This window comes from Andrographis paniculata, unplaced genomic scaffold, assembly GCF_009805555.1.
Source record: "Andrographis paniculata isolate CXL003 unplaced genomic scaffold, ASM980555v1 Contig57END, whole genome shotgun sequence".
NCBI classification, from domain to species: domain Eukaryota; kingdom Viridiplantae; phylum Streptophyta; class Magnoliopsida; order Lamiales; family Acanthaceae; genus Andrographis; species Andrographis paniculata.
In genome coordinates this window covers 2,282,062-2,294,449 of record NW_026137592.1, presented here as the reverse complement: position 1 = coordinate 2,294,449, position 12,388 = coordinate 2,282,062, and the positions used below count along the sequence as shown (strand labels likewise).

The 12,388-nt window shown below is 28.2% G+C and overlaps 1 protein-coding gene across 2 annotated transcripts; it reads left to right on the top strand.

Moving 5' to 3' along the window:
* The first annotated feature begins 6,958 nt into the window (after positions 1–6,958).
* On the top strand, positions 6,959–9,767 carry LOC127257549 (uncharacterized). 2 transcript variants are annotated; one of them, XM_051284014.1, is made up of 6 exons: positions 6,959–7,431; positions 8,001–8,127; positions 8,766–8,908; positions 9,001–9,063; positions 9,135–9,203; positions 9,428–9,767. In XM_051284014.1, exons 1-6 carry the CDS (start codon positions 7,216–7,218, stop codon positions 9,500–9,502), a joined length of 693 nt encoding a protein of 230 aa, XP_051139971.1. In that variant the 5' UTR covers positions 6,959–7,215; the 3' UTR covers positions 9,503–9,767. The 2 variants fall into 2 exon arrangements, with proteins under 2 accessions (XP_051139971.1, XP_051139972.1); XM_051284015.1 differs by having other exon boundaries at positions 6,961–7,431; positions 9,431–9,767.
* Positions 9,768–12,388: the final 2,621 nt, after the last annotated feature.

The window sequence follows — 12,388 nt, the reverse complement described above, 5'->3', positions numbered from 1 at the left end:
TGTCTGCCAGGTGTCGCTGACCTGGCGGGACACCTGGCGAACACGTCACATCCGGCGAGCCACGCGGGCTTCTCCGGCACCGGAGGACTAAAACAGCAAAAAATTTTCACTTATGTGACTAGTTTGCGACATGCTCCACTTATAAGACTAAAATGATAAAAATTGTACTATTACGGGACTAAAAAAACAGTTTACCTATAATCAAATATATATATATATTTAAATCAAAATTATAACAGGCATTACCTAATAAAATGTACGGCAGATGTACAGTACTTCTTCAGGCTCCAAAAACATTATTACAAAAATCGTATAGAAGCACAAACAAACAGAGCCTTAATTAATAATTATCTGACACTTACTTGAGTAAACTATGTATCTAATTAGGAATTAAATATATAGTTCTTAGAATGTAATGACAAATGTGCTGTTCCAAAGTTTTCGTAGTACACAAAGTTTGTTCCCTGTCGTGCAAGCAAATCAAAAACTGCCAATCTTAATAATTTATAATTTATTGCAATGTCGATCATATTTCATTGTTCCATTTCTGTTTCCCCAAAGCCTTTTATTTAAAAAATCTGTTTGTCGGTTTGGATTTTTTAATAATAAAAAGTTAAATTTGAATAGTTATTTAATGTGATATAAATAAATATCGATGTGATGTTTTGATGTAAAATAAATTTATAATATAATATAAAAAAAGAAAAATAATTATTTGATATAATATTTTTGGAGGAAAAAAAGAATCTAAATAGTAAAAAATTATAGTGAAATCTACAAAAGAACGCAACCTAAGTAACCTATATTTCAAAGTATTTTTTATATTTTTGTAATAAATTTTAAAAAATATTCCTTCTGTCTCACCTACTATATCCACGTTGCAGTTTTTGTCAGCATTTCATGTCATTTTTTTTAAATGATTGCACACCTTAATTTTATTTTAAATTTTAATTGAACTAATTAGTTATTTTAATTTTAATTTATAATTATATATATTATAAAATAATTATTTTTACTAATATATTCTTAATTATCTACTAATATACTTATCTTAAATTTTTGTGCCTACAATAATTCGGACATGCAACATGAGACGCAGGGAGTACTATTATATTATTTAGTGAAAATGTGTAAGAAATTTTAATATTTTTTGCCCTTAAAAATTATGTATAAATTAATTATATATGTAATAGTATCTTTGTAATTTACATAAAAAATTATTAATATTTTGACATTAATATATAATTACTTTTATTAAAATCGAAAAAATATATTTTGATAATGGTCTTTTTGAGTTTTGATAGATTACGGGCAAAATAAATAAAAATGAACTTTTATTTAATTGTTTAGTACTCCCTCTCTCATTCAATTGTCTGCTCATTTGACCAACATGGATTTTAAGAAAAATTGTAAGAATATAAATTTTTTATTTTTATTTTTCTTAAAAAGAAAAGTGGTATTTATGGAAACAGGAATAAATTTGGCTGACAACCAAAAAATAAAAGTGAAAATAAATTTGAATAACAGGGGGAGTATATAAAAATAATTATTTATGTTTAAATTTGTTTGCTTCTATTACAAATAAAAATATATTATTTTTAATAAAATATTATATCAAAATATATTTAATAAAAATTCAAATTTAGATATAGTCAAATAAATTTTAACATAAATATTTCAATTTTATACATATATTTATAATATTTATTTATATATAAATATATATATATCTTTATTTTTCTTTTTTTAACAAAAGGGGCCTTCAAAGGGCCCAACACATTTGGGCCCTGCGCGTGGGCCCAAAACATTTGGGCCTTCTGTTATCCTTCAAAAAAAATTTTCATGATTTGACGAATTTATCAAGTTGAAATTCGAATGTATTCTCCGACTTCCTCGTAAAATGATTCGGAATCGCATGTCCAACAGGTTGAAATATCGAACAAAAATCAATGAAATTGTAATAATGATGCAGAATAATAAAAAAAAATAATAATAACAGTAATGCCCGGAAGAAAGAAGTAAGTAAATGCAAAAAATGGAAAAAAAAAAAAAAACTGATAAAAAAGTAATTAATAAGTATAGAAATCCAAGGAAAAATAATAGAACAAGAATGAAAAAAATAATTTACATAATTAAAATAAATTAAAATAAATAATGTAGCAGGTCCTGGGTGCGACGGCCTCCCTGGCGCGGTTATCTCTAATAGAATATTTTTTGTGTGAAGTGGCTAGACCATTAATATCAAATATTTTTAATTTTTAAATAAATTACAAAATATATCATGACATATATAATTAATTTATACATCGTTTTGTAATAAATGATCTGATAGTGTGAAATTGACTCGTGATTGAAAAGTCATGAGTTCAAACTATTACCACTTAATTTGACAATCGATGTTCATTTCACTCGTCAAATTTTTTCATATCCAAATCCAACGCTCCACTCCAATACAATCCAACGGCTGGAAACAATCAGCATTATAATACTCACTCAACAAAATAGCGGAAAAATATTTTAAGTAGTAAACTTATTTATTATTATAACTATGGCTTCTTTTCTTCTTCTTGTTCTTCTTTTTCTTCTTTCTTCTTTCTACTTTATTTTTTTATTTTTTTTTTTATTTTATCAAACAATAATAAGCATAAATTAACATAGGAAATCGAGAATACAAGGTAGATAGTACCTAGGGGCGTTTGGCACAGAGAATGGAATTGCAAATAAATGAGAGTAGAGAATAGAATTAGAGAGAAAAGGGAATTGGGGAGATCATGAGAATTAATTCTCTTATTTGGTACAATAGAGAATTCAGTTGAGAAATGTAAAAAGAAAATAAATGGATCGGACAAGAATAAATGATTAATCTAACAAAAGAGAGTTTTAGCAAGTGAGAGTCATGAAAAAATATTTATGGTGATTTTTTTAAAAATAAAAAGTTATAAATTATATACGAAATTTTGTAAAATCATATTTTAGTATAAATTTTTGTAAAAATTTAAATACTTGAATGATAAATTAAAAATAATTTTCTCTAACTTAAACAAATAAGAAAAATGTAAACATTTTCATTTCTCCGCTGCCAATTCTCTATACCAAACACACCCCTAATGTAATCTATACATGAATTAATAAATACATACGATTTATTATACGAATACGGTGGTATATAATACATAGATACATACATATATATATATACACACGGTGAGATTGTAGCGAAGGGACGCGTCCGCCAGATAAGACAACACCGACGGAAGGTACGGAGGGGGCAGTGGCCCCCACTCGCCACGCTTTCTTAATTCTTTTCCGCTAAATGCCATTTCTTTCCTTAATTCCCGCTACCCACAATCTACCTCAATTTACTCAAATACCCTCGCTATTCACTCGTCTTTTTTATGTACGTCCTCCCTCTCATACAATGGGTTTTATTTTTCATTTTTATGTGTTCAAAATAATTGTACAATTTTCTAATTTAATAATTATATTATTTAATTAATATAATAAATATTTTTTAAATTTATAATATATTTGTTACATATGAATTTTATAATTAGATTAAAAAGCCAAAGTTAGAAGGAGGTGTGGGCTTGTAGTTGGATCCGTTAGATTAATTAAGGAGTGTTTCGGGATAATCGGTTGACCGGATGTCTTTCTAAGGAAATAGGCAGGTCAGATGGTCCGCATGTCGGATGGTCCGCAGGTCGGACAGGCAGGTCGGTTGGTCCGCAGTGAATAAACAAGTCGGAAAGTCCGATGTCGGACAGGCAGGTCGGTTGGTCCGCAGTCGGATAAGCAGGTCGGAAGGTCCGCGGTCGGATAGGCAGGTCGGTTGGTCCACAGTCGGACAGGCAGGTTGATTGGTCCGCAGTTGGATGAGCAAGTCGGCTGCCATGGAGGTCGGCTGCTGCGGAGATTGAGTGAGAGAACAGTAGTTTATCGGTTGGGTTACGCAGCTAGTAAGACGGTTGAAAACACGTGTCAACAAAAGAGGAATTAGTAGACGGTTGATAGCAGGTGTTGTAACCATTCGGACGACGGTTCCAGGTATCATTTCTGAGGAATATTTAATGATTGGAGTCAGCAACTGACAAGGATCTTCAATCATCTTCAAACGACAGCAAAGTCAGTGATTCGGGGATCATCATTTAATTTTCAGTCTCTAGCATTTATTTTCCAGTTTACTTATGTATCGTACGGTGTTTAGAGATTCCTAATCTCAAGCACTAATTATATCAAATTCGAAGATAATTTTCTATTTTCGGATTTTACTTTTTTATTGTTGAAAATTTTGCATTAACAATATTATACAAATATCATAATTTTTATAGTATTACACAATACTAATAAGTATTTTTATTATTTTCACTGCAATCTAATATAATAGTAATATTAAAAAAAATTTACGTGAAAAAAACAGACTATATAACATAATACATCATATATTAAAAGTAATAAATTTTAATAATAAAAATAAGGAGTATTAAAATAGAATTGTTCTTTTGTAATTTTAAAATAAAATCAAATTTATTATATACTCCTTCCTTCAGTCCAACAGAATTTATTTATATTTTGTTTTCGTCAGTTCCCATAATTTTTTTCTGAAATATAATTATACCATTTAATCTCATTTAAATTATCTTAATCTTAGTCAATTTTTTTTATTATACAATAATTATTTTTACTCATAACATCCGTTCACCTCTTTTATTACTTTATCATTGCATTTTCAGTTTTTACTACCCGTCCCATAATAAAGTATCTATTTTTCAATTTTAGTCCGTTCCATAACAAAATATTCATTTTTTTTTTTTAGTAATTGTACTATCTACTTAACATTACAAATACCTTTACAATTTACAATATATTACACAAATGTCATTACCTTTATTTCACACATACTAATAAGGTTATTTTAGTCATTTCTATTTTATTCATACTATATTCCAATATAATATTAATATTTCTAAAACTACGTGCAAAAAGCAAATAGATATTTCTTTATGGGACCAAGGGAGTATAACAAACTCATTACCTCTAATAAGAAATACAATTATCAAAATTTATTATATTTATAAAAAAGTCATTACCTTAAAAAAAAATTAAAAAATTAAAACTATCCAAAATTTTTTGAAAATTTAAAATTTAAAATTTAAAATATAATATAAATTATTTTTAAATATATTTAAATTTCATTAACTAATTTTCTACCTTTTCATATTCAACTAAATAAAATGGTTAGTGAAAATACTAATCTTTTCATTCAATGATTAAATTAAATTGTTGGTTACCTTTTGATAATAAAAATAATAATTTTTTAAATTAAACTATTAATATATTTATTTTATATATTTATATTATATTACGATTCTTTTTCTATGTTTTTTTTAATTGATATATATGTTAATTTATTTCAAATAATTTCAATTATTAAAATTTATATAGGTTAATATTTTAAAAATTAAAATGCAATATTATTATATAAAAATATTATTAGATAATAAATATATATAAAAATATGTATAAATAAATAAATTATTTATAAATGTATAGTATTACATAATAAAAATATATAGAAATAAATAAATTATTATGGATTTATAAAATAGTAAAAGTAATGTGTTAGAAGTCATTTACTATAGGTGAGAAATAAAATAATTTGAATATTGAGGTAAATATGATGCGGATGAAATAGATAAAAGAGATAATGGAGTAAAAATAATAACCATAAGAGATGCTCTAATACACTTTGAATTACTTAATAATTACATTTTACCTAAATTCTCGCTTCTACATTAACACGCCCATATTAGATGAGACAGAGAGAGTACAATTTTTAATTAAAATGTAGTACTTCCTCCGTCTCATAAATATAGTCTTAATATGGATTGGATACGAGATTTAAGAAATATTGATATTATATTAGTAGTTGGTAAAAAGAATGGATAAAAGATTTTTTTGCTATTGTGAGTGTATTAGTGTAAAAAGTAGTGGTAATTGTGTAATAAAAATAAAAAAGTATAGGTAATATGGTTATTTATGAAAATAAGACTATTGTTTTTGTGACGAACAAAATTGATAAATAAGACTATTGTATTGGGACGGAGGAAGTATTATTTTATTTTATAAAAATTACATCAAATGATCTCTCCGTTGGGAACAAATGTATCTTTTTGAAATTTTATAATAAATTAAAATAGTATTACTGTAAAATAGTTTTGATTATTTTATCTTTTATGTTTTATACTATTTTCGTCTCATATTGGATGTCTTTGTTATTGTAGACACGAAAATTTATAATAAGTATAATCAGTATATAATTAAAAATGTATCAGTAAAAATAATTATATTATAATATTAATTATCACATATTAAAATTAAGATAATTAATTTATTTAATTAAAATTAAAAAATTAAAATAGGATTAATGTGTGTAATCATTTTTCAAAAAAAAAATCACATAAAATATAGAACGAAGAGAACATGATAAGTGGACGGAGTGAGTAATATATATAGTGATATATTTATAATGTATATAAAATTTAATGATATTTTGATATTAATATATAAATTTTTTATAATAAAAAAATATTTTTAACTATAACAAGATAAATTAATAAAAACAGTACTTCCAATTAAACAAAAATATTTAAATAAAAACTAAAAAAAAATTCGATTTCAAACCGCATCAAAATAAATCATAGTATAATGCAAAATCGTGAGAGGGGTGTTTCGGTAATTTAATGAGCCAGTAAGAATTCGAAAGGTCAAGCTAGTGGTATTGCACCGAAGCCTCGACCACAGGATTTTCGAGCCTCTGAACACGTGGCGGCTCACGATTGGATGCATTCGAGCCTTCGGGATTCACAGCCCCATTCGCACTCAATAATTAATTGTTTACGGCAAAACGAAGCAATGAAGAAAAACACACGCACATATACATACACATATACATACACACACTCTCCCAGTCACTGTCATCCTCTCTGTCTCCCTCTCCCTCCTCTCTCTCTCTCTCTCTCTCTCTCCACAGCTGTGTTTTCTCTCTCTCTCTCTAAGAAGAACGCCCCGACTTTCCCCCCAAATTCCAACACCTCTGAGCCCAGGGATAGCATTTCTGGATACATCAATGCGTGATCTTTCAGTGGTGCGCGGATTGGAACCCTAAATCTCCATGATTGCGCTCGATTGTTCGGGATTGAAGACGTATTATTGAAAATGATGATGGAAGTTGCTGCAGTGGAGAGCAATGGGGGATTTTCCCCGCACTCGTCGCAGCTACAGAGCTGCGGGGAGAGCAGCGAAGAGGAGCTTTCGGTGCTTCCGCGTCACACCAAGGTTGTTGTCACTGGGAATAACCGTACGAAATCTGTGTTGGTAGGGCTTCAAGGCGTCGTCAAAAAGGCTGTTGGCCTCGGCGGATGGCACTGGCTGGTAATTGATTGCGGATAAATTGACTGTGTGATTATTTCTTTTCGAATTTGCTTGAATTGCAGTTTTTCTTTCATATCATTACATGAAGATTAGCTCTATCTATTTACTTATTCATTCATCTATGCTTGTGGATCGGGTCAATTACTGAGTTCGTATGCGTCAGGTAATTACTAGTTCTTCTACGTTAATTGACAGGTGGATTGAATGGAGTTTTTGTCTGTTTTATGGAAATACTGTTCTTCATTTGCCATTTCTTTCAGTGTCGTTATAGTCTTTGAATTTGATGCTAAAATCATATTTGCAAGGTTGGATAATATTGTCACTTCATGATTAACATATGTAAACTGTCAAATATGGATTAAATTTCTGCAATTTTTAAGCAATTTCTTCTCGTTGGGCGCAATTGAGTTCTAGTTACTTGATTAGATCATACTCGGGAAGAAACCTAAAATTTTCCCCTCAATTTTAGTGCCCAGGCAAGCACCAGTAAGGTGCAGATCTATTGGTGTTGATTTGATATGGTTTTGGGGGAACAGGGTTTAATTTGATCCATATTTAACCACATACAGGTTCTCACGAATGGAATTGAAGTGAAACTTCAAAGAAATGCTTTGAGTGTTATTGAAGCTCCAACTGGAAATGAGGAAGACGATGACCTTGAATTCGAGCATGTGCACTGTAATGGCTCGGACATGGGTGAGTTTGATTCGGTCGTGTATTTTTGGAATTCGGATTGCTATTGCTTAACAAGCCATTTTTTATCAAACCAAACACATTACTTATTCGATCAGTTGATATTATGTCTTGTTTCTATACTGATTCAAAACTGGTATGAACATAGACCTGCTGAATTTTAAGCTTTATATATGAAAATAAAAAGTAAATTCTTTCGACTTTATCATGTCCTTTGGTGAAATTATGTCTTGAATAAAGTAACAGCAGTAATATTGATAATTTTTATCAAACCGAACACATTACCTAGTGGATCAGATGATTTAAGTATCAGTCGATATTTTTTCATGTTTCTATTCTGATTCAAAACTGGGATGACCACAGACCTGCTGATTTAAAAGCTTTTATATATGAAAAAAGTAAATTCTTCCGACTTTATTGTACCCTTTGGTGAAATTATGTCTTGAAATAAAGTAACCATGGAAATCTTGATAATCTGCGGCTTCTATTCGGGAAAGTTTATTTGTTGCATAGGATTCTCTTCCTTCATATCCTTTTGTTTCCTCACTTTCTCCCTATTTCAACAGCCACTCATTCATTTATTCTTTTTTAACTTTTGGCCCACCATTTAATCCGACTGCTTTGGCTGTTCTGTTTCTCAGCATCCGATGATACTCAAAAGTCGCATAGATCAAGGCATCGTACCCACAGGCTTTGCGGGTCGTCCCACAGGACTCTGAGTCGGTCCCTCTCGTGTGACTCGCAGTCTAAAGATTCGACTTCAACTACTCCAAGGGCTTCCATGGTGACAACATTTTTATTAATTAGGCAATTGATCTTTGTTCTTATTTAACCAATCTTTCGGATTGAAAGTTTCTGAATCAACTTCTTGCACAGAAAGTTGACCTCGGGAAGCTTGAGAGGGCTGCTTTATGGAGATATTTGCAGCACTTCAACCTCGTGAGTGACGTTATATAAATTTTCTGATCTTTTTTCTTGTTTGCTCGATTACTGATCATTTTTTTGCATAGGTCGATGCGATCCATAACCCATCCAAAGAACAACTCGTCGACGCTGTCCATAGGCATTTTATGTCACAGGTATACGAGCCAGTCGGGGAATTTAGGGTGTGTTTGTTTGTGAGTTTTAGTTTTTGGGTTTGGTTTTTTGAATAGTTGTTTGTTGTGATAATTTTGGAGGGAAAATATGATTTAAATAGTAAAAACCTTTGGTAAAACGCACAAAAGAACACAACCTTAATGTCTGCACTTTTTATTTGCATCTTTTCTCCCTTTGCCACTTATCGAATATTTTCATCGTGTAGCAGCAACTGGATGAGTCGCAAGTGATAACAGGATTCGTCCAGGCTGCCAAGAGATTGAAGACTATCTGCAAGTGACGACGGGTAACTCCTCTCGCTGACTCTCTTATATGAAATTGTGTATATGAGTACCGTGCATTTGCGACCACCACCGGCAGTGTCTGCCGAGTTAGATGGCATCGTTAGGTAATGTAGAAATAGGTAATGTAGATATATGTGTAGCTCAGATCGATCGATTGTTTGATTGATCACTGACTAGACACTCCTAAGAAGACATGTTGACAGTAACTTTGGATCAAATATATTGCTAATTAATATGGCCATTTTAGGTTCCCTTGATTTATATTTGCTCGAAAATTTTGCCATTTCTGTCTATTTTTATTTATATAAGAAGATTAGATTTAATTTGAGAATTTGATTTTTTTGGGGGGCCGAATTGTATTTGTATTATCCATGTTTATTTTAAATATATAATGGCTAAATTCTATTGCTTGTGTATGTGTAAGTTGTGTTTGTATAAGTTGAAATGATGTAAAGAAATTGTGTTTGTGCTCAATAAATATTAGGTAATTTTTTTTGTGTGTGTTTGAAAGAATCGTTATTGTAAAATACATGGAATATATATATATATATATACAGGGTTTGATTTTCTATTTTGGTCTGAACAGGAATATGATTGTAATGTTTGGTAGGATGGAATAGAATTTGTCTGGCAACTTTTTTTTTTGTTCGGAGATGTATTACTTCCTCCGTCCCAAAAAATATGAGTCTTATTCTGTTGGGCATGGAATTTAAACAATATTAATATTATATTAATAGTTGGTAAAAGTAAAGATAAATGATATTTTTTTGTCATGTGAGTTAAGAAGTAGTGTAAAAATTAGTGACAATTGTATAATAATAATAAAAAAAGTATTGATAGTTTTACGGTGATATTGTTATTTATAGAAATAAAATTATTGTTTTGGGATGGATAAAAATGATAAACAAGATTATTATATTGGGACGGAGGGAGTACTATTTATCAAAAGGTTTTTTTTTTTTTTTTTTTTTAAAAATATCAAATTAAGTATTTTTTATAATTTTCTATGGTATATTGAATTTTAAATTTACATTTAAAATATAATATTAAGATTTAGTAATCTCACGTCAAATTGCAGGTGTGTTTGTTTGATGTTTTTATTTGAAGTATTTTTTAAAGTGAGATACGAAGAATTATGTTGTAATATAAATAAGAAAAAAAATTAATTTTGGTTTCAATATAATCAAAATTTATTATTTTTATTCTAATATAAAATTTTTATTAATTTTAATCTCAATATAATCAAAATTCATCATTTTTTTGTGATAATATAATCAAATTTTTTCTTTTTTTGTCCCACCGTCAACAAACCGACGAAAAATGCTAATATAAGGTTTGATTTCTTTTCACGTCAACATTTTTTGTTGGTTTATTGACGGTGGGACAAAAAAAAGATAAGGTTTGATTATATTGAAATAAAAAATAATGAATTTTGATTATATTAAGACTAAAATTGATAAAAAGTTTATATTGGAATAAAAAATGATAGAGTTTTGGTTATATTGGGACAAAAATGATGAATTTTGGTTACATTGAGACCAAAATTGATAAAATTTTTATATTAGAATCAAAATTGATAAATTTTGATTATATTGAGACCAAAAATAATTTTTTCAGTATATTTATTTGTTGAATATTGATTTTTTTTTTTTTTTTAATTTTTTGCGAGAAACTATATATATAGAATCACGTTGGTAAAAATTTAATTGTGCAAACAAATTCCGCCCATTTCACATTTAAAATAAATTAGTGTGCAAAAACTATACTATATACTATCTCCGTCTTTAAATAAAAATTATATTTATTTTTTAGATGTTTATTTTTAAATATTAATTATTATGTAAAAATATCGTAATCAAAAAAAATTGATGATATTTATATAAAAAATTATATAAATATAAGTATATTTTTAATGTTAGTACAAAATATAAATGTACCGATAAATTTGAATAATTTTTACTGAATGCCCGTCGCTGTAAGGAAAAAATAAACTAATAGTCCCACAACAAACTTTCCTTAATTAACTAATGAGCATCAAATTAAAATTTGACCCGTTGCTTGAGATCAACGATTTCACCACAGAACTAAACTAAGAATTTGCCAAAATTTTCAGAGATGTTTTTAGAACAAAATAGTTTTTTTGTGTGTGTGAGAACTGATAAAATCTAATTTTACTATTGGGGTTCAAATTAGGAAAAATTAGAAAATTGATGTATTTTTAGAACAAAATGGTTTTTCTGCATGAAAACTATAAAAAAGAAAGTAAATACTCTCTCCGTCTCATAACAAAATATCCATTTTTTCATTTTATTCCGTCCCATGACAAAATATCTATTTCTTTTTTTAGTAACTATACTGTCTAGCTAACATTACAAATACTCTTACAATTTAAAATATATTACACAAATATAATTACTTTTATATCACATAATATTAATAAGGTTATTTTAGTCATTTCGATTTTATTTCTACTACATCCCAATATAATACTAATATTTTTAAAACTCGGTGTAAAAAATAAATGAATTTATAGTTATGGGACGGTGGAAGTATATGTGAATTCAATGCAATTCTAAGTTAGACCTCAAACCTAAATTTAGTTCAATCCAATCTAATTAATTTTTTAATACTAATAAATAGAACCACAATATTTTATTAAGAAGAACTTCATAAAATCCTTCATTTTCATTTTTCACTGTATATCAATAGATATATATATATATATATTATGCATAAATTTAATAATAAAAAATAAATAATAATAATAATAATAATGACTTTGACCTATGAAAAATACTACTATAATCCTAAACCCAAATCTTTACAATATAATCAAAACTAGTTTGTCAAATATATACTTGTATATTACAAATTTCACATCA

What these genes read in the sequence shown, in the direction of transcription:
- LOC127257549 (XM_051284014.1), top strand. Translation starts at nt 7,216, where the DNA reads ATGATGATGGAAGTTGCTGCAGTGGAGAGCAATGGGGGATTTTCCCCG. An exon ending in CTGTAATGGCTCGGACATGG is followed by an intron (nt 8,128 to 8,765) that starts GTGAGTTTGATT and finishes TCTGTTTCTCAG; the next exon opens with CATCCGATGATACTCAAAAG. An exon ending in CTACTCCAAGGGCTTCCATG is followed by an intron (nt 8,909 to 9,000) that starts GTGACAACATTT and finishes CTTCTTGCACAG; the next exon opens with AAAGTTGACCTCGGGAAGCT.